This window comes from Chlamydotis macqueenii, chromosome 13 (genome assembly GCF_036417535.1).
Source record: "Chlamydotis macqueenii isolate bChlMac1 chromosome 13, bChlMac1.mat, whole genome shotgun sequence".
NCBI lineage: Eukaryota > Metazoa > Chordata > Aves > Otidiformes > Otididae > Chlamydotis > Chlamydotis macqueenii.
In genome coordinates this window covers 22169697-22192630 of record NC_141568.1, presented here as the reverse complement: position 1 = coordinate 22192630, position 22934 = coordinate 22169697, and the positions used below count along the sequence as shown (strand labels likewise).

At 43.2% G+C, this 22934-nt stretch overlaps 1 protein-coding gene across 1 annotated transcript; it reads right to left on the bottom strand.

Annotated features, from left to right (window-relative positions):
• Positions 1–4472: 4472 nt before the first annotated feature.
• On the bottom strand, positions 4473–22271 carry SHCBP1 (SHC binding and spindle associated 1). Its single transcript, XM_086758101.1, has 13 exons — positions 22129–22271; positions 20473–20643; positions 19762–19877; positions 18691–18899; positions 17039–17131; positions 13306–13539; positions 13036–13204; positions 10603–10723; positions 9380–9511; positions 8323–8441; positions 7654–7740; positions 7166–7307; positions 4473–6419 (listed from the first exon to the last, which is right to left on the bottom strand). Exons 1-13 carry the CDS (start codon positions 22226–22228, stop codon positions 6097–6099), a joined length of 2016 nt encoding a protein of 671 aa, XP_086614227.1. The 5' UTR covers positions 22229–22271; the 3' UTR covers positions 4473–6096.
• Between the last annotated feature and the right edge of the window lie 663 nt (positions 22272–22934).

Here is a 22934-nt window from a genome sequence, read left to right as displayed (position 1 = left end):
ACGGAGGCATGGTGGGATGACACATACAACTGGAGTACAACATGGAGGGGTACGGGGGAGACGAGGAGGGGGTGTCGCTCTCTATGTCAGCAACCAGCTGGAGTGTGTGGAGCTCCGCCTGGGGATGGAGGAGAAGCTGACAGAGAGCTTTACATGCAGTAAATGTAGCTTTTCATTACATAACTTTGCATTGCATTGTGTGCAGATAAGTCATCGCAATGAATTACGCTGTACCTCCCAGCGGGCTGGTTCACGAGAGGTTTAAATTGTTTGTGTAAAGATGTTACACCAGCATGTTTCCCATCTGAAGCAAAATGCAACAAAACAGAAAGCCTCTCTCATAGTGAACTAACAAATTTCAACCAGCTCATTGCTCGTTGCTATAGTACCCAGCTGCAGGAAGTGCTTTGCAGACATTTCAGGCATGGGCTATATTAATTGTTTACATAATAATATTTTATATGCAGACCGATCTCTGCCTTGTTAAAAAGAAGTCACTATCACAGGAAAGGTGTGTGCTTTACTGGCTGCATTAGCAGAACAGATGCGATACATTACTCTAAGATGAATAAAGCAAGAGCTTGAATTTTCACTATGGATTTACCAGTTATGGCACATAATTACTCTGACGCATCTGTTCTGGGACATGAAACAGAGCATTCTGTCTTTAGGGCTGTCAGTCAAGCACATCAGACAGCACTGAATTCACACTGTCCCGCACGACATCCTTGTCTCTAAACTAGAGACATGGGTTTGATGGACGGACCACTCGGTGGATAAGGAGTTGGCTGGATGGCCGCACTCAGAGAGTGGTGGTCAACGGCTCGATGTCCATGTGGAGACTGGTCACGAGTAGCGTCCCTCAGGGGTCCGTGCTGGGCCCGGCCCTGTTCAACATCTTTGTCGGTGACATGGACAGTGGGACAGAGTGCACCCTCAGCAAGTTCGCCGATGACACCAAGCTGTGTGGTGCCATCGACACACTGGAAGGGAGGAATGCCATCCAGAGGGACCTTGACAGGCTGGAGAGGTGGGCCCGTGCCAACCTCATGAAGTTCAACCAGGCCAAGTGCAAGGTCCTGCACCTGGGTCAGGGCAATCCCAGGCACAAATACAGGCTGGGCGGGGAATGGATTGAGAGCAGCCCTGAGGAGAAGGACTTGGAGTGCTGGTGGATGAGAAGCTTAACATGAGCAGGCAATGCGCCCTTGCGGCCCAGAAGGCCAACCGCATCCTGGGCTGCATCAAGAGGAGCATGGCCAGCAGGTCGAGGGAGGTGATTCTCCCCCTCTACTCTGCCCTGGTGAGACCCCACCTGGAGTACTGTGTCCAGTTCTGGAGCCCCCAGCACAAGAAGGACATGGACCAGTTGGAGAGAGTCCAGAGGAGGGCCACAAAGATGATAAAAGGGCTGGAGCACCTCTCTTATGAGGCCAGGCTGAGAGAGTTGGGGCTGTTCAGCCTGCAGAAGAGGAGGCTCTGGGGAGACCTGATAGCGGTCTTCCAGTATCTCAAGGGGGCCTACAAGAAAGATGGGGAAAGGCTGTTTAGTAGGGCCTGTTGCGATAGGACGAGAGGTAATGGTTTTAAAATAGAGGGGGGTAGATTTAGATTAGAAATTAGGAAAAAATTTTTTACGATGCGAGTTATAGAACACTGGAACAGGTTGCCCAGAAAGGTGGTGGATGCCCCATCTCTGGAAACATTCAAGGCCAGGCTGGATGAAGCTCTGAGCAACCTGACCTAGTCAGGGATGTCCCTGCTCCTTGCAGGGGGGTTGGACTAGGTGACCTTTGAAGGTCCCTTCCCACCCTAACCATTCTATGATTCTATGATTATCGTGGGGGTCTGCTACCTGGCCAGGAAGACCGAGCGGACGAGGCCCTGTACAGGCAGGCAGGAGCAGCCTCGCAGTCACAAGCCCTTGTCCTCATGGGGGACTTCAACCACCCTGACATCTGTTGGAGAGGCAACACGGCAGGGCACAGGCAGTCCAGGAGGTTCCTGGAATGTGTGGACGACAACTTCCTCCTGCAGGCGCTAGAGGAGCCGACAAGGAGGGGTGCCATGCTCGACCTTGTGCTCACAACAGGGAGAGACTGGTGGGGGATGTGGAACTCAAGGGCAGCCTTGGCTGCAGTGACATTTCAGTTTTTAAATTTGTTCCCTTCTGCCTCTTTGCTAATTTCTAATTTAAAATCTGAGGTTTTTATCTTTTTCTTTATGTCACTGAATGAGGTTTTTTCCCTGTTAAGCTATTTGTAAAGTTGCTATAAACATAAAATAATCTTTCATTCTATACTGCAGATGTGACTTCTGAAATACTTTACTGGCTTTATCTGAAACCTGTGCGCCTAAATAGTTCAGGCACTTAACTATAAAGCAATCACATTATTAAAAAGGAAAATGATAAAGTAAAGCCAGACTGCTGTTTCTGATAATGACCAATAGCAAACACATAGAGAAAAATAGAATTAGCAATTTTATATGAAGTTCTGTAGAAATAGCATTACTACATTTGCAAAAGTAAGAAAGTACATTTCTTTGTTAAAGGATACAGTTTAAATTACGCTGGCTATCCAACCTATAATGGACTAATTCTAAGAAGAATCCAGACATCACATGAAGCATAATACAAGGTGGATTCTGAGAATACTTTCCACATCAGCTATTTCTGGAATTAGGTTGGGAAGAGAAATTGTGAATTTCACCATAACAAAGGGCCCTTATACATATTATTGTATGGAAGGGAACCAACATCGGAATCAACATCAGACAGATCGTTCTCCCACTGAGTGAACTGGACTGTCGGGATGCCGCAGCTCCTTGGTGGCAGCTATTGCAACTGAAACTCTTTTCCCCTCTTTCCTTTCTTCCTCTCTTTCTCTTGCATTTGCAAACTTGTTGTTGGGTAAATAAAATTACCTGGCACTTTACTGCTTTGAGTCTTAATTCTGTTCCCGAGAATACAAGCAAAACCTCACTCCAGTGTGTGAGAGGTTGGTCCAGCCGCCCCTACCCTCCCAGACTCGTCTGAGGTCAGCTAGAACGCAATGGGGCCTTCCTCTCATCCGAAATTGGAGCGTGACATTATTTAATTGGCGTAGTCAGCAGGATTCTCGGAGAAACAGAAAGTGTCCAGTTGCTTTATTAGAGACTTGTGTGTGTGAGTGTGAGCGAGTGCAGAGTCTGGATCCGCAGTTCTGTTTGTCCGCAGGGAAAACAGCCGGAGAAGGATGAAGCGATAGAATTGGGCAAAAGATGAGTCTCTTTGGTGAAATTTGAAAGGTGTGTCCTCCTGAGAGTGTGTGGGGGGAATCGTGGTAGAAAATTTAAGGTAAGGCCCTCTCAGGACAAAATAACCCCTCTTTGGTGAGAAATTTGAAAGGTGTGGCCTCCTGAGAGTGTGTGGGGGGGGAATTGTGGTAGAAAATTTAAGGTGTGGCCCCCTCAGGACAAAATAACCCCTCTTTGGTGAGATGAGTGCCTGCAAATCTTTAACTGTCCATGATGAGATGCCCACGAAAGTACTGAATGGGGATTTAGATAAATTGGATGACCTTTTCGAAAATTATCACACGCGCCCATCTCTTCAGGGATGAGAATGGGCAAAAAAATCATTGGTTCCAACCGCAGAGTACAGTGGATAGGATTGTGATATTACAGAAGGACTCTAAACTGCTGGGCTAAACCACAAGAGGAGAGTAGATCATAAGTCATTGCTGTATCTTCAATTAACTTAAACAAAAAATTAAGACATTTAATAAAATTTCAAAATGTAAGAAAAAATTAAAATTTAAGAAGCTATTTACAGAGGAAAAACTGAATATTTAATTTAAAATATATAATCTGCTAACAAAATGTATAGCTCTGAGCTGAGTGTACAAACCTTGTGTTAGTCAACAGTTCTTTCCCTTTATATTTAAACATTTCTCCTTTTGCACTTCAAAGGAGAATTAAAGCTGGAAAATAAAGAAACATACATTTATGAGTGACATAAGGAAGCACAAAACTCTGAGATGAGAAGGCTCTATTTAAAGCTTAGTCCCTTAAGGCTCAAGTGTCATCAGGAATTTAACCACAATTTTCTAATACAATTCCTGCGCAAAGGAAATGGCTGGAAGTTATACTAGCAGCCTCATCTTTTCACGTTTTGCTCCTTGATCTACTGACAATCTGTACAATAGAATCACTGTTGGCATGTGGCACAGGAATAGGCAAAAACATGCTGGTATTTAGTGCAAAAGAGTTACATTTTTATTGGTATCTTCATAAATGTAAAGCTGAATTTTAAAAAAGTTATTTTAAATAAGAGTCTTATTTTAAATAAGAGTCTGTCCAGAGATAAGCCAGCTTTAAAATGAAGTCCAAGAGAAAGAAATGCTACCTGTACACCATGAAGGCAGCTCACTCAATTACAGTTTTGAAAAGATGAAAGGAAAGAACAACAAAATTAGTTTTTAGCTCCAGTCTTTTAATAAGGATTACACTTCAGAAATGAGAGCATAACATCAAAGCACAAAACATGCCATGTGACCTGGTGAATAGCTTAAGATACTAAACTACTGGCAGCCTTAGCATTAGGCTTTCACTAGACTCAAGTATTTTTTTATAGTCACTAAGTGGCAATCATTCATGGTTTGTGCATGTTGAGATACTGAAATGGCATTTATGTTCATCAAAACACAAAGGTTAGTCCTGAAGTCGAGTGTCCTGAGCAGAACAAAACAGAAGTAGTGGGCTAGGAAAGCTGCAATTAATTCTCTGTTTCACACAATGGGAAAAAAATGCTTGTAAAGTACACCTTTCTATCAGCTGCTCACACTACAACAAATCACCTACTGAAGGTGATTGCCGTCTCAATCTAAGAATGGCTAGAGGGAAAAATCTGGAGCAGACTATTCACATCCACTTCTAGGCAAAGTGTTAATTTCTACTAAAGGCATATACCTGCTAAGCGACTTTCCGAAATTATTCCAAAGGCAATTTGCTGGCAACGTGCTTTTCCCTTCTTGGAACCATACTTGGTTCTGTTTCATAGGACGTCCTGAACACTTAGCAGTTACTATTTTCCTATATACATTTCACACACCAGTTCAAAGATTGACCCACAACTTTTGAAGAGAGTACAGAAGTTTGAAGAAGGCACCTGGATTTGCAATTAAAAATTTCAGAGGCACTGAGAAGAAAGAGTCCTCAATCAGGCAGTCCTTCCAATTTTTCCCTCAAGCAAAAATTAATAATGTGCAGTGAGCCACTCGGGTGCCTTTGTTTTACTGAATGTTCCACAGCTGTGGAAAGTAATTTTTAAAATTTTCCATTCATTTCCAAAACCTCAGCTGCTACAAGTGGCATATTTAAGAATAATGCGCTGAAAGGTACAGTATGAATACTACTTATAGACAGACACATCTATTTTGATTTCTTTTTACTCAGATTAATGTAGTTTCATTAGATGCTGTCCTCCCCAAGTAAAAGGTGCACAGGCACTGGTAGCTGGGCACAGAAAGACACAGAAGACTGAATGACGTTACCCTTCCAAATGCTAAGTTTTCTAGCAAATCCTTCAAGTACAAAACATGGCAGCCAACCACTACATTCCTAAGGAAGACCATTTCACTGCCTTCTGTTCAATGTGAAAAATCAAGAAGTATGTCGATCTCTTATAGGAGTCAGCTGCAGACTAATGTCACCTAAAACAAATATGGAGGAAGAGGTACCACTAATTGCTTCACATTTGTTGTCCACTCTTTCATGATGAACCCTATCTATATTTTTTCTTTGAAGATTTCTTTTCATAATGAGAAGTTAAATAAACACACTAAAAAAATTCATCAGAGAGCTAGCAAAGCAGCAGCACGTAGATTACCAGAATGCACGCAGTCTCCACGCTGAAGTTGTTTTCTACCACGTTATCCATACTTGCAGCAAGGAAGCAAAGTTTCCACATCCAATATATATACTATTAATAAGTACTTGACACATTTTAGTATCATTATGGAAGGCTAATGGAACAGGTTAACTCCTTGGAAAGCAGCAGTGAAAATAATCGCTTGTGCAAATCTCTTACTGCAATGCCATTAGGAGCCAGGACAGTCAGAAAAGAAAGGTACCAAAACTTCCTTTCCCATTCCATTTGAACTGATTGCCCACAATAGAAACAAACATTTCCTGTGACATTAAATTGTCATCAGCTTCTGTGATTCCCAGCTCACTCAGTCTTTTCTTGTGCATCTGGCTCTTCTTTGCCGAAGCAGCCCCAAGTTGATTTGCAATTTCATAATTGCCTTCAGTTTGCTCAGAAATCGCAGCTTGCTCATAAAGCTCCAACTCATCAGTCACACATTCAGGTAGTTCTTCTTGCCTGAAACCCTCCATACAGGCTGTCCCATCACCTGACTGAGTAGGCTGTGTATTCCCTAAGTCAGGAAACAGTAAGGATGTCATCAAAACCCACACAAAACAGACAAATCATTTAAAACTCCTGGAACTAAATTTTCTTCAGGCTTAACATTTTAACCTCATCCCACTCACTGTTTGTGACAGCCACATATTCCAAATACAGTGTAAAATGCTTAAGGTAAAGGTTTCTCCTTGAGACAGCTTCAAGTTGCCAAGTGATATTAGAGAAAGTTACAGTGGGTTTACACGTTGCACTTGGTGACAGTTCTTATTGAATAAGACATAATATGAGAAATACAGTTGTCACATTTTAATTACTGCAGAGAAAGTATTCTGTGCTTGGAGCACATCTCAGCTGTAATGCACAAAAGAAAAAAAAGAGTAGAGAATTATCATGAACCAGAAGAGCTGTAAGAGAAATCATATCTGCTTTCTTGCCGGTTGCACTTTTTTTTGTATGACCCAAGGAGCACATTAGTCATACAGGTTCTGCTTAGAAGGGAGCACAGACCAGGTACATACGGAGTTTACAATGAAAGTGCACACACACCATGCAGCACAGACATTCACAGTATTTCTCTGCAGCAAGTTCATCCTTCAGGAAATTGCAGTGTTCTGAGAGTTAAAAAAAGATTTATTTCAGCTAAATCAATCTAGACATTATTAGAAAATTTGAGAGACTTGATTATGAATTATGCAATTCAAAGCCTGAGTATACTAGATTTACTAGTTCTAGGAGTTTCTTCTAGGAAGAGAAAAATACCTTTTGTTCTCTCTGCTGAAGCATCCTTTATATCAGACGGTATTGCTGGTCTAACCAGGACCACACCATATCCTTCGTTATTATGGATCATATTATTGACCATGGTTACCTTGGGGATGTCATAATCTTCATCTAAAAAGTTCTACAGCAAATAAATGGAAATGCAACATGTTATGTCCAGCTAAAGGGATACAAAGAATTCCAGTTTTAGGTAGAACCAGTTCTATATATTGGCTAGAATTTTATTATTTGCCTATGCAAGTGACATTGGAAAAGGCATTTTCTTTCTGGCAGATAAGAAATGAAACCAGTATACTGCTTTGGGCAAACAAGTACCATCATCATCATCATCATCATCATATGTGACATGTAAGAGTTCTATAACCATAACGCAGCAAGGTTATAAGCCAACATAAATGCAAATGATTTGCATTAACTCCAGCAGCTATAAGCTTTAGGAAACAAAGCACATTCTGCCTTGAACTGACCTTTATGAGGATTCCCTCCTTGCAGTGGTGTATGCCGTTATCTAACAGGGTGCATGTACTACCTGGATATACTTCCACACCAGCACCCTACAAGATAAAATCGATGGCAGTTCACATTTTCCAATGTAACTTGACAACTCCATTGTGGATCTTTGTGTTCGTCTACCAGTTTGCACAATGCAAAATTGTATGACCACTCCAGATTCACGGCTTTGTTAACCAACTTAAGCAGCAATAGCCAAGGTTGAGGCCCCATGGATAATATGCCCACCAGTCCATAAAGGCTCTGGTAAAGAGTAACTGCACAGCCTTGCATTACTTTCTTGTTCTTTAGTCATCCACCCCAACACTCAAAGCCTCATCACCACTTTTAAAGTATTTAATCAGTCCAGCAATGCAGCAACAGTTATTTCATAGATGTTCCCTGTTACTACATCATTTTCATATCATCACACACAAATCGGCATGAGACACTTCACTGGATACTATTGGAGGCCACAAGACCCCTGGGACCAATCTCAAACTCAATAACATGTAGCTGTCCAAAATGAATTTGTAAAGGTTCTCTCAAGAGCGATAGAAGTCACCTCGTTACCGACTGTATTATTTCCAAGCAGAAACTTCTCTTTTCATTTAGGAAATAAGCCAGAGTTAAGAATTTGTTTGTACCTTGGCACCATACAGATCTGAGTTTTTCATTATTAGCTCAGCTGATGTTCGTATTGTTATGCCTGTAGTTTCACATTGTAATACACAATTCTCCAGGGTGGTTTTCCCACGATGGACATCTACATGCACAGAAAACAAATACTGTTAAATGAACCAGTCATGCAAAGACAAACCCTTCCTACAAGATGGACTTAGAGCATTTTTGCAGAGTGATAAAATTACTATTTTAATTTTATCCACCTCAGGATAATTTTACTGATTGGCTTGTGCATGGTTTGAGCTCATGCTATTTCTCTAGTATAAGCAGGAACACTGCTGCAAAGAAGCACTAGTCAATTCTCAGAGTTTTTTTGGCTTTTCTTTTTTTATTTTTTTTTTTTGAGTGATAGAGCAACTATTCTTTTAATTACACTCCTAAGAGACTTTTGAATTAATATTAAATACACGTATACAGGTGTTAATAAACATTTAAGATATTTAAAACCAAATGTCTCTTGAGGCAAAGTATTAATTAGCATCTTCTGCAAAAACAGAAGGCCATGGCCAATAAACTCACTGGATACAACTTAGGATTACTTGAGCCTGAGTTTGAATGTGCTGACAGCAAAGTCCTACGCTACTTCTACAGCCCATGCCGTTCCTCAATGGAGGACTGTCAGGGTTCAACTACAGCTTAATATTGCCATGGGGGTTGTTCTGTGGAAAGTGGAATTATATTCTTTTCCAGATAGCCTGACATAGGCTGTGCAGCAGAGTCAGGTTGCCTTAACAGCGAAAAAATCATCAAGTCAAATGATCTTATCCAAGTGTAAGAATAAAATGCAAGAGCCACAATAGCTTGAAAGTACAAAGAGCAGAATTTATTCCAATGTCCACATCATAAGTAAGTTTAAAAAAAATAAATAAATAATGGGGGAAGCCTCCATATGTATACCTCTAGGGCACCTCTCTACAACATTTTGTTAAAGCTTCCAAACTCTAACACTGGGTCCCAGCTTTAATTCTAACAGTAAACTATGAAACATTTGTAAAAAGGTCAAGATGCTTTTATACTTACTTAAAATGCCTTCCACAGCATCATGTTGCACTAACTTCAAACTGGAGATCCTTATATTGGCTCCTGTACAGTCAACAAAGTTGTCTCCTTTCCCGCGTTTTTCTATCACAATATCATCTGGCAGGCCATAGCCTTAAAGCAGAGGTAAAAGATGCAAGTTTGATGAATAACTGGTAATAGTCAGGTGCCCAGTACATGACAGACATTTAAATTAAATATGAAGGTTTAAAAGTTGAAGTCTAACATCTTGAATAGGTGTAGTGGTTTAGCCCTGGTCACCACACAGTTGCTCACTCTCCCTCCCCCTCCCCAGTGGGATGGGGGAGAAAATTGGGAAGAAAGAAAAACTCATATGTTGAGATGAAGACAGTTTACCAGAATAGCAAAGGAAAAATCACAATAATAACAGAATATAGGGACACTAAAATATACAAGATGAACAATGCATGATTTCTCACCACCCGATGTCCCAATGACTGATACAGCCCGTCCCGAGCAGCGATCACAGAAACAAAACAAAGCAGCAAGCAAATGAAAGAGAGAGCAAGGGATGCCAAAGACGTGCCCCCTCGCCAGGCAACCCCCACTTAAACTGAGCGTGATGTTTATGGCATAGAATACACTTTGTCCAGTTTGGGTCAACTACTCTAGCTATATCCCTCCCAGCTTCCTGCACATTAGCGAGACCTGGAAAGCTGGACAGCATCCTTGTTCTCTTAAGCAACAACTCCTATCATCAGGGTGTTTATCAACATTCTTCACATAGGAAATCCAAAACACATCAGCTACTGAAGGAAAGTTAACACCAAAACCAGGACAATAGGATTTTCCACCCAGCGGCCAGGCTACACCTTACCAAGGTACAGGCACTCAAAACCAAACTCAGAAGTTACTTTACTTGAACGATGCACAATAAATGCAAAGTTATTTTAGACAGTTGAACAAAAGGGTAGCTGAGCTCACATTTGCCAAAGCCAAAGTTCTCACTCCCAAAAGTTACAACAAAGCAGGAAGATGCAGTAACCAGAAGTAACTATGGCTAACAAAACAGCTTACTCCATCCTGCATTGGGCATGGCTCTACAAGCAGAAATAGGAACGCTTTGAAGAAAAAAGCAAATACTCCCACCAAACCCTGCAAAAAGAGTAAGTCCTTATGAAGAGCTAGTTTAAGACATTCAGTTTACTTTGTTTCAAGGACCTTTGTGGTAGCAAACTTTCTACCTTCTAGTTCAACTGAATCAGCAATGCAGAACACGCCATCTACAACATAATGACCAGGACAGATGATGACTGTGTCTCCTTCATAACAGGCATTTATAGCTGCCAGTGGATCATTGTGAAACTGTAAAAGACAAACAATATAATCAGCTCCTGAATTAATGCTATAAAAATGGATGCATTTATGCCCTTAAAGCTTGCTTTTCAATTAAATGTTGCTGCTTTTGCTTAAAAGAAACCCTTTTTAGTGGCACCAATAATACACAATTTCTACTTTGAAGTCAAGAATCATCGCACACTCTGGACAAAAACAGCCTTACAACATTCCTTTGATGTTTCTGTCATGTCCGTTCCCCCATGAGAAAACTGGGGCAGAGACACAGATTGAAGAGCATATGCACCAGAAAGCAAACCTCAAGGTGGCCTTGGTTCCAGGCCAACATTTGAACTGAGCTTCAAGTGACTCGCCATGAATTACTGAAGAAATAGATGATAGATGGTGAAGAAAATAAAAAAACACAAACAACTCAGCAACTAGATTTCAGCTGGTCTGAACACTGACTTAACCCTTCTCTCCTGGTGCAAGTCACCCCCAAAATAGAGTTCAGATATTACAGAGGTAAATATGGGGTCCGCATGGTCCTTTTTCTTGCCCAAAAATGGAAGGCTGATATCCTTCACAAATATTACTGGGGGATTCTGTACTGAAGTATAACAAATAGTACAGAAAAATTGCATTTACTGCTTCCCAACAAATTCCAGGGTAAGCAAAGTGAGAGTATTTTTCAATTACCAAGTCAGAAAATCTGATTTATAGCCCAAAAGTTAATCCAGAACCTTTCCTGTGGCTCCATTTTGGCCATCTGTAATTCATCAACTTGATCAGAACGCAGCAAGGAATTTCATTTTGGCCCAAGGAATCCAGAGCATTCTTAACTGCTAAAGTGGTAAGTCCCGTCTGAATTCATAGAATCATAGAATGGTTTGGATTGGAAGGGACCTTCAGAGGTCATCTCTGCAAGGAGCAGGGACATCTCCAACCAGAGCAGGTTGCTCAGAGCCCCGGCCAACCTGGCCTGGAATGTTTCCAGGGATGGGGCATCCACCACCTCTCTGGGCAACCTGGGCCACTGTTCTACCACCTTCAGTGTATAAAAATTTTTTCCTAATATCAAATCTAAATCTACCTCTCTCTATTTTGAAACCGTTACCCCTTGTCCTGTCACACCAGGCCCTGCTGAAGACTCTCTCTCTGTCTTTCCTGTAGCCCCCATTAGGTACTGGAAGGCTGCTATAAGGTCGCCCTGGAGCCTCCTCTTCTCCAGGCTGAACAGCCCCAACTCTCTCAGCCTGGCCTCATAAGAGAGGTGCTCCAGCCCTCTTATCATCTTCGTGGCCTCCTCTGGACCCTCTCCAACTGGTCCCTGTCCTTCTGATGTTGGGGGCTCCAGAACTGGACACAGTACTCCAGGTGGGGTCTCATCAGGGCAGAGTAGAGGAGCAGAATCCCCTCCCTCGACCTGCTGGCCACCCTTCTTTTGATGCAGCCCAGGATGCGGTTGGCCTTCTGGGCCGCAAGGGCGCGCTGCCGGCTCATGTTGAGCTTCTCATCCACCAGCACTCCCAAGTCCTTCTCCTCAGGGCTGGTCTCGATCCATTCCCCACCCAGCCTGTATTTGTGCCTGGGATTGCCCTGACCCAGGTGCAGGACCTTGCACTTGGCCTGGTTGAACTTCATGATGTTCTCACAGGCCCACCTCTCCAGCCTGTCAAGGTCCCTCTGGATGGCATCCCTCCCATCAAGCGTGTCAATGGCAGCACACAACTTGGTGTCATCGGCAAAACTTGCTGAGGGTGCACTCTCTCCCACTGTCCATGTCACCGACAGAGATGTTGAACAGGGCCGGGCCAAACACAGACCCCTGAGGGATGCCACTGGTGACCGGTCTCCACATGGACATTGAGCCACTGACCACCACTCTCTGAGTGCGGCATCCAGCCAACTCCTTATCCACCGAGTGGTCCGTCCATCAAACCCATGTCTCTCCAGCTTAGAGAGAAGGATGTCGTGTGGGACAGTGTCAAAGTCATTAAAACTAAACATAACTGCTTTAAAATAAATGTATCTCCTACACAGAACTAAAGCAAAGGAATTACATTTCTTTCTTCAAACTCTAGATCATTATCAGTAGCATCAAAAGACACAGGTATTTAAAAACAAAATATAAGTACTCAGCAGACACAAATTAATTAAAAGAAATCATTTGTATCATCCAATCTTAGCATTTATTGTTTAAATTACACTTTTTTTTTAACTAACAAAAAATAACACTGTGCAGATGCAGTATCTTGCACATGATACTTTAACTTATTCTTCCACATTGTTTCTTGAGTAGGAAAAAACAATTAGCAGACAAATAATTCCTGTTACTGTACCTGTATTTCCAGTTCTTCACCACAAGATTCAGGGCAAAGTTTGTCCCTTATCAGTGACTGCAGCAGACTTGCCATCATGGTTGAGGATACGACATGCGTGATCTTTGTACCTGTTGGTCTCAATCCTTTAGCCTGGAGACCACTGTATTTTTGGTAACCAAACACATACCTAGAACAAGAGCAACAAAGCCATCAGTTTTTTCTTCAGTAAAGAACATCCATGCATCGTTTCCCATACGGCCCTCCTCCTTGCACAAGCCCACCAAGTACCTCAGCAGAGGATTCTCAATTAGTTTTAGCTTTTGTTTTAAGTGCTCTATTTTTTCATACAATTTTAGTCCTTCCACCATGGAGACGTTTTCTACTTCTGAGTCTGAATCACTGTTTGCTATGCTGTTCCTCACATTTAAAAACTTCCTGTAAAGCTCTTCACATTGAGACAACAAGTTCTGGTAATCAGCTACAAGCCCAGAAGGCACACGGTGTTCAAGGATGTCATAATGCCTGCAATTCAGAGCAAAGGGTCAGTATATTTTGCATTTACAATTCTGAGAGATCAAATACAAACCCAGAGAGAATCTGAGGAGTTCTGCATCAGTACATTCGTCAAGGTTCTCTGCAGTCGATATATCAACACTGCTCAACTTTTTTTGAAAGCAGCAAAACCAAAAATCTGAACAGACACAAACATTACAAAGATTACTTCCTAATAGTTGCACATCCACCTTGAAAGATTATACACAATTCTCAGAAACTCACTCTAAAGCAAAGGCATAAGCACAATGTTCTGGTTTTGTTTAGTGAGGGGGGGCTAAGGTGGTAGCTATGAAAATATAATAAGAATTTAGACAGTAATTAGATATAAAAGTTAGTCTATTTTAAAGTATTTATTAGAAAAACTGAGCAAATCATGTCTGAAATGGAAGAAAAATCCTATAATGTGAAGTCTCTGTTAGCAACAATCTAAACAACTACCTGGTCAAAAACACCGAATTAGTAAGAAAGACATTATCAGCACCAGATGAAGATGTGAAGGCACTGCATAATAAATTTTGCACCATCCCAAGAGTATCCTCTACAAATGAAATTGCAGGTCAGAAAATGCCAGCCCAAAGTTGCATTGTCAAAGTCAGAAAGATAAGGACATCTGCCAGCTAGACTGTGCCAAGAACTCCAGGGCCAGTCACGTAGGACCAATCACGATCACTACAAAAAAGTTGGACAGCAAATAATGATACAAATAAAAGCAGATTTCATTATCTCACATATTTTTATAGGGAATCAATCAAACACAGTACACCCTAATGTGCAGTGTAAAGACACGGTCTGTTCTCATTAAAACAGTGCACAGCATAGACCTGAAAAGTTTAAAGCATCATATGTTTCCAAGCACTGAAGATTAATGTTATTTCTGAGCTGACACATCATTGCTTAGATCATAACACAGGATAGCACCAACACCAGTGTAGCTTGGAGGACAGGCTTTGTATCAAGCACGGTATGGGAGAATAAGAAAGGGTAACATTTACTTTTCCGCTTGAAGAAACATTGTTTAAACATTTTGGATGCTTGCTAAAATGTCTGTAAGGCCATGCACAATGTTAAAAAAATAATAAAAACTTTATCCCATTCATTGCATTCTGCTTTAATTCCATGCAAAGTCTCCATAAGGCTCCAAAGACTCAACAAAATAGCTATTTGCTGGAGCACACAAGTATAAACACTTCAAAAACATGTACAATTTCCATATATAACACTTCTTCCTAATTTGTATGATCTCAGAAAAACACAGGCATATCAGAGTCCTCAAATGTCACATTGTATCCTGCAGCCATCTTTATAGTGTGGGTAATTATACTAATTTTCTTTGTAAAGCACATGTTGTATGCTACGTTCTAGCACATGTAATGCCATATTCTAAATAGTATTTCAGGGCAGGTTATAAATATTCACTGATGTAATTCCCCAGCATTACAAGCAGTATCAAATGTGGATCTGAATGACACACAAACTTCCGGATACTCATGATGGTAAGTTATAATAAGCAAAGAAAAGGAACTGAAAAATAACTCTCATGAAAAATAGTGCACCAAATATCACGGGGAAAACCTACAGTAAAAATCACTTTTCAATTATTGGTTCCAGGTATGTTTTGTGGTGTGCTTTGGTTATTTAGCACCCTCAAAATAACCAGATTGTGTCCTTGTGCACTGCTTTAGTTCCACGTGGCAGGACTGCATTAAAACCCCACCTTTAGAAAACCTAATGCTGACTAATCCCACTAGGGAAAGACGTACACACATTCCTCCTTCATCATGACCAATTTACAAGTTTTTGTTTACTTAAAGTAAAGTTCGATTCTGGTTCTTATCCTATGCCTAGACATATCAGAGCATCCATGGTAGCTTTAACTCATGACAATTCATAAGCCTGCAACTTGCAGGAGGCTATAGCTGGGTTTGGAGTGCCATCGGATGGAAGGTGGAGGATTACAGGGAAAAACTGAGGGTACTGCAATGAAGTGGCAACCTCAGTTGCATCCTCTTTCTGTAAAAATTTTGACCATCAGACAGAGGAAGCTGTTAGAACAAACTTGCTTTGATTTACTACATATGGAGAGCAAGGAGGTGGTTGGTGACAGCCAACATGGCTTCACCAAGGGCAGATCGTGCCTGACCAATTTGGTGGCCTTCTATGACGGGGTTACAGCATCGGTGGACAAGGGACGAGCAACTGATGTCATCTACCTGGACTTGTGCAAGGCACTTGACACTGTCCCACACGACATCCTTCTCTCTAAACTAGAGACATGGGTTTGATGGATGGACCACTCGGTGGATAAGGAGTTGGCTGGATGGCCGCACTCAGAGAGTGGTGGTCAACGGCTCAATGTCCATGGGGAGACCGGTCATGAGTGGCGTCCCTCAGGGGTCTGTGTTTGGCCCGGCCCTGTTCAACATCTTTGTTGGTGACATGGACAGTGGGAGAGAGTGCACCCTCAGCAAGTTTTGCCGATGACACCAAGTTGTGTGCTGCCATCGACATGCTGGAGGGGAGGGATGCCATCCAGAGGGACCTTGACAGGCTGGAGAGGTGGGCCTGTGCCAACCTCATGAAGTTCAACCAGGCCAAGTGCAAGGTCCTGCACCTGGGTCAGGGCAATCCCAGGCACAAATACAGGCTGGGTGGAGAATGGATCGAGACCAGCCCTGAGGAGAGGGACTTGGGAGTGCTGGTGGACGAGAAGCTCAGCATGAGCAGGCAATGCGCCCTTGCGGCCCAGAAGGCCAACCGCATCCTGGGCTGCATCAAGAGGAGCGTGGCCAGCAGGTCGAGGGAGGGGATTCTGCCCCTCTACTCTGCCCTGGTGAGACCCCACCTGGAGAACTGTGTCCAGTTCTGGAGCCCCCAACACAAGAAGGACATGGACCAGTTGGAGAGTCCAGAGGAGGCCATGAAGATGATGAGAGGGCTGGAGCAGCTCTCCTGTGAGGCCAGGCTGAGAGAATTGGGGCTGTTCAGCCTGGAGAAGAGGAGGCTCCGGGGAGACGTTAGAGCGGCCTCCCAGTGCCCAAAGGGGCCTACAGGAAAGACTGGGAGAAACTCTTCAGTAGGGCCTGTTGTGACAGGACGAGGGGTGATGGTTTTAAAACAAAGGGAGGTAGATTCAGATTGGACATAAGGAAGAATTCTTTTACGCTGAGGGTGGTGGAGCACTGTTCCAGGTTGCCCAGAGAGATGGTGGATGCTCCATCCCTGGAAACATTCAAGGTCAGGCTGGTTGGGACTCTGAGCAACCTGCTCTGGTTGGAGATGTCCCTGCTCCTTGCAGGGGGGTTGGACTGGATGGCCTTTTAAGGTCCCTTCCAACCCTAATTTTTCTATGATTCGATGATTCTACTAGTGATCAGGGGGAGAGGTTTAAATCTAGTTGTGGGTCACTGCTCCCACATCACCCTTTCCTGTGGCTCTACTCTAATAATATCAAAAGTCTTGCACTTACAGTCTCAGTCGAGGTTCAACACATTGCACAAAGTAATCAAAATCATCTTCCTCCTCCTCATCCCAGGTCCTCCAGATGCACTGGTAGAAGAACCTTTTGAAGCAAGGTAAGCATTTAATCACACAAAGGAGGTCACCTTTACCTCAGCAGAGACAACAGCACTGGAAACGCATGTGTAACCAATTCAAGAATTCATCTCAAAGCATCACCTCTCTACAATTCCATGTTACTGTCCTGTAAACTGTTTAGTATACACAGAAGTTATCTTTCTTGTCTGTTGTTCACGTGCATAAAGAGTTTTATTTTGTGTATTGACGTTCAAAATTCATAATAGCCCAAGTTCTACTTTCATCAAAAGAGTGTGAACAGCTGTTGCCATTTAGCCCTGATGGGGACCAGACTACACAGTCTCTCTTTCACTCCCCCCCACCCTCCAGCAGGACAGAAGGGAGAATTTGTAAACAAAAGGCAGCAAAAACACCTGGGTTGAGATGAAACAAAAAATAAATTTAACAGCAAAAACAGAAGAAAACAAAACAGTGATGGAATACAAATACAGTATAATGGCTTACAACAAATCTCCACACTCAGTTTCTTCCCGCGTAGCGGGAGGCTCCCCTCAGCACCCTCCTCACTGATACACTGAGCATGATGTCAGATGGGATGGAACAGCCCTTGGGCTCAGTTGGGTAAATTAACCCCAGCTGTTAGCTCATTAGTTAACTATCCCAGCTGGGTGCCCCAGCCATAGGGGCCACCAGCTCCAGTTCTCCTCCCAGCTCAGGTGAAAGTTACCTCTATCCTAGCCAAAACCAGGACAATAGCTAAAAGCTAGATTTGAAAACAAGCCTTACACTCTTAAGATCCTGAGGCTTTTTGGCTGTTTGGTTTTGGCCAGGCATCCTTCAGCTAAGTTTTCTTTTTGACAATGTGTTTGTCACCTCCACCGTTCAAGCTTAGAGTAATTACTAGTGAGTAATTCTCAACAGAATGTGTCTTTTCTCCTTTTCCTCCCACACCCATCACTTTGAAATGGCTCATTTTCTAGACAGGAAGGTCATTCCTCCTATTTTAGCTTTTTCATCCAGCTCTACTGCCTATTTGTAGACAGCTTTCAAACAGCATGTAGTACATGAAAACAAGGGAGATGGAAAAGAGATAGAGATCATAAAGAAAGGAAAAGAAAATAGAAGTAGTAAGATGTGAACAAACACCTGAAGAACAAAGAGCAAATTTAGGGGAGGAGATAAAATGCAGAAAAAAAGAAGAATGGGACAAAAAAAAGGAAAAAAGTCCACCAAAACATTACAGAAGAGAAAGGAATACTAGAACCAGCAAGGTGATATAGCCTAAGGAAATCTGGGCTGGGGAAGGGAGGGAAAGCAACACAAAATTTTTCATTCCCCTTTTGACACAGAAAGCGGACAGACAGTAAGCTGCACTTTGTGACTGTGTGATTACCTGTAGCTGCAGAAGACACCACAGCTTTTCTTTGTGAGCAGTCTCCTCATAGTACCAATCATTAGGTTTACTTTGGGAAGCTTGGCTTATGGTGCTGCCAGCACACCCACAAGAACTCAGGGCACCACCCATCGGATACTACCAGAGTGTAATTGTTCAAGACAAAAATTAAACCTTGAGCATTTTCCTACCTGACATGCTCTACAGCTAGCGCTGTCTGGTCAAACTCTCCTGACTCATCATACACAACCCATAGCTCCTGCAGTGGTATCTGATGCTCCTTCAGCTCCAAGAGCTCCTGCATGCACTCCAAGGTAAAAGTGCTATCCCGTAACTCGCACAGGAAAGGCTCACTGAGTTGCACAACTGCTTTCAGAGCTGAGTACTCCACATCAACAACCTGTTGGAACAAATAGTTCTTAAGATTTCTCAGAACCTTAGATACAGCTGAGGAAGGCTAATATGACTGACATATGTAAGTCAGCAGGCCATACTGCAAGTGCCAGCTGACCCACACAAACCAATGCACATTGCATAGTACAGTGAAGGCAATCTATTCAGCTGAATCTCAGAATTAAGCTGCTCAGAACCACACATCTAGAGTCTTTTCCACATTCAATCAATACCTTACACTTCTTAAGGACTCCTTTGGGGCTCATTTTTCAAAGTGCCCACACGACACAAACAATCCAAACAGTCTGGACCAGTGAAAGCCATTTTGTCACTAACTGGGCTGAAAAGCTGAGGGGGCACAAAGTTTTTCCCCTCTTCAAACTTGTAATGGAACTGCAAGTTTGAACATCCTAGGTTTGCACAAAGGTGCAAAGACTTGGACATTGAGAGACCTAGAAAAAGGAGCATCCCAAACAAGCAGTCCTCAGTGGGTCTATGACAGGAGTATGTAATGTGGGAAAGCTACTGTCAGTACCAAGGTGGGTTAAAAGGAAGAATTTTACTGACAGATTATCCGAGTCTTATATTTGAAAGGACTACATTACAAAAGCCAGCTCTGGACTAAGTACTTATCCCCTCTGTGCCCACAGAGTCTTACCTCATGGCTCACTCACACTGACTTGGTGTTCCCCCTTCCAGTTTCAAGCAAGGAGCCCTTTGAAAAAATTCCTATTGCTCCAGCTATCACTGGCAATTAGATATGAAAACATTACTATTTTCTACCAGCTTCATAGATAAATGATCCATCTGTTACAGAGGCAAATGGTGTTAATTGGAGACAAATGCCTGAGCAACTGCATTCCATTTACCTCAACAAGAACCTCAAATACATTAGTGCGCCAGACTGCCTGCCATCCAGATGGTTCAATGACCTTCTCCAGGTACTCAGCTGTGAATTCTTTCACCTCAGAAGCTTTGCAGTCAGCTAAAAAGAAATTGAAGACAGTACATTTATGCAAGGAAAGAAAAGTCCTCCAGATCATTGGGAAATGACAGTCAACACAGTCGAAATGTTCCTCCACTACATCTAAAGCTGGACTTCATTCTGTTTTGCTCATGATAACCATCAGTATTTTTACTGTCTCTCGCAGTATTGAGAGCTGGAGAATCATCTGTTGCAAGCTTCTCTGGAACAAGAGATTCAGTACTCAAACTTCCAGGTAAGGAAAGTTTCAGTGCCAGTGGAGTTCAACAGCTAACCTGTACCTTATCTTAAATCGTCTTACTACGTTCCAGTAAGATCGGTTAAAACAAGGCACTGAATCCAGTATTAGCATCTTTTCCTTTCAATCATTCAGATTTTATTTACTTATATTAAAACCATTGCCTCCTGGTCCACCAGCTAGAGCTGCTTGAGGTTACAGCATAAGTGATGGCAGTACACTACATTTTTTTCTAGTCCCTGTTATTAAGAACATCTACAGTTTAATACAGAATCAACTCAATTTAAACTACATCATTTAAACAGTCACCACAAGAAATCTGACTACACGATATTTTTCTATTAAGAAATTACTTACCCAAGATGTAATCCTGGTAAGCTTTAAATCTCTCATAAAACAAAAGATGATCGGTGTGAAAAATATCTGGAAAAAGCACATTCCCATCTGGCACAGTCTTTCCTAAAGCAGTCCCTGGTTTGTCACGATTGCTGTAATCACTACAAGAATCATTTCCTTCCTGGAGCAGATCTGGGGAGATGAGTGGGAACAAAGCAAACCCCACAAACTGTCAGTTCAATGCCATCATCACTCACTCACATTCCCAAAGAACTGCTGTTCAGTCCAAGATCAATCATGAACCTGCTTCCTGCAACACATCTTAAACTATCCTTGGTGAAGAGACTATCTTACTTGGTTACTTGCTCTCTTCTTTAGAATAGTTACCCTGTCTCAAGAGAAGATCTCACTATTTGTTGCCACTTGCCCTGAGCTGCAGTTACATGCTCATTTACTTTGTTCCATATGTAAGATCTAAAATCCTTTAGATAATACATTACCATTCACTTATATATTATGCCTCATTAGTACACTGCCTGCATCCCTGAGACATGGTATCAAGCAATAATCCAAATTATTCGGGATCATGTATAAAACCAGGTAGTCACACACACAACTGATCCAAAATAATGCACAGGATTACTGTGAGCGAAGAACAAAATGTAAGTAAGATGCAAGATAAAACTGCAGATACTAGTCTCAGCTAAAGATGTGTTTTCACAGTTGCTCTTTCCTTCTCTTCAGTCTTCTGCTTTTCTTCAGTCAAGCATTCTTTTTGTATTTTAATAAACTAATAAAGTCTCCATAGAAGACCTGAAGCCTCCGTGGAAATTCCAGACAACTTATTTAGACAGAAGAGACACAGCAATGTAATTTTTAGCCCACTTAGACAGACATTGGCTGAATCTTTACTCTGAAAGGCTCGATGCAATGACAACACCCCTTCAGAAGCCTCCAAAGGAGTGTCCCCATCTGTGTTTTCACTATGAATTCAGTCACTGTAGGTCTTACAGTATCTCTCAGGCCTGGTCATCTGTAAGTTTAGAAAATACTAGAGAGATGACTACAGTAAACCAAGGCTGACGATGATTCAGGTTGTTTTGGGTTTTTTTTTCCCCTTTTTGATAATGTAACAGCTCAAGACACCCTCATTGTCCATAACTTGATTATTTAACAGTCCATAGGCCTCTGCATTTTCATTAGACTACAGTCTGACCTTTACTATATACCTAAAAACAGGAGGAGAAAAAAAAAATCACAGTTTCTAATATATTCCTTGCATTTCAGGATATGTTATGAAAACTAGCAGTTTTGACCTTAAATTTCCTAAAGTGCTTACACATCTGGGGGCCAAACTCAACCAATAAAACAAAAATCAGAAACAGCCTATGAAACAATTACGAGTTGCTTGGACAATCTATTGTTTCCAAAGCCATTCCACGTTCCCTGCAGCCCGGCAAGCCGGGGAGTGCCGAGCCGCTGCCCGGAGCCGCAGCCCCCGTGGGGTGGGTACCCGGGCCATCGCCCCGGGATGGGCGGCCCAGCAGCGACAGGGGCTGCCCGGGAGGCCGTGCCATCTCTGCCCGCTGGAGTGGCTCCCCCCGCGGCTCGCCTCTCCCCTTCCCAGCGGCGGCAGAGCTGGGTCGCGTCCGCCCACCCGGGCCTGGAAGGCCCTACCTGGCCTCGCCTCCTCGGCGCGCTGCGGTGGGCCAGCGCTGCTGACGGCCGGCGGCGGGTCCCAGGCTCCCCCCGGCGGTAGCGGCCCCAGTTCGGCCATTCCGCCCGCCGAAATTTGAAACTTCCCCGGGCATCCTCGGCTACGTCACCGGCAGCGGCAGCCCTGATTGGCGTGTTCGGCTGCGGCGGGAAGGCGGGCAGAGCGGCAGTGATCGCGAGCGCGTACCTGCCGGCCGGCCTGGTAGTGGGGCCCCGCCCCGCCCCGCCCCGCCCCGCGGGCTGTACCCGTCACAGCCCGCGGTGGGGCTGACGGTGACCGGTACTGCCCCGTTTTCTGCAAGGCTGGCTGCGCTTCCTCTGGAGCAGGGTGGCAGCCGGAGAGGCCGAAAACGGAAAAGAACGTTTAAACCCTCCTGCCAGTACAACCAAACCGACAGACTGGGTCCGGCTGAAGAAAACAAGCCCCCCCCCCCGTAACTGCCTGAACGACTTCTTCAGGCCTATCAACACCTTTAACAAGTGTAACGGTACTCAGTGGAAATTTAAAATCCAGAAGCATTCATTCCTCCTCCAAACAATGGCTATTTTTAAACGGTTTCTGAAAAAACAATTGCTTCAAAGCATAAATGTCTGCGAGGGGCTGTCTTTGATGTCTAACAACATGATAAACAGCTGCCAGGTTAGTCTTTCTTCATGTCTACTTTCCAAGTATTAATTGCTTTTGCAGTAGCAGTACAATGCCTATGGCAGTTCAGACATCCAAACCAGCAGCCCTCTTCATCCCGACATCGCGTGAGCCTGAGTTG

Excerpts from the sequence above, each read along its gene's own strand:
- SHCBP1 (XM_086758101.1), bottom strand. The coding sequence starts at position 22,228 with ATGGCCGAACTGGGGCCGCTACCGCCGGGGGGAGCCTGGGACCCGCCG. Across the intron at positions 18,900-19,761 it reads TATTTGAGGTTCTTGTTGAG|GTTGTTGATGTGGAGTACTC; the intron begins GTAAATGGAATG and ends TTGTTCCAACAG. Across the intron at positions 13,205-13,305 it reads ATTGAGAATCCTCTGCTGAG|GTATGTGTTTGGTTACCAAA; the intron begins GTACTTGGTGGG and ends CTCTTGTTCTAG.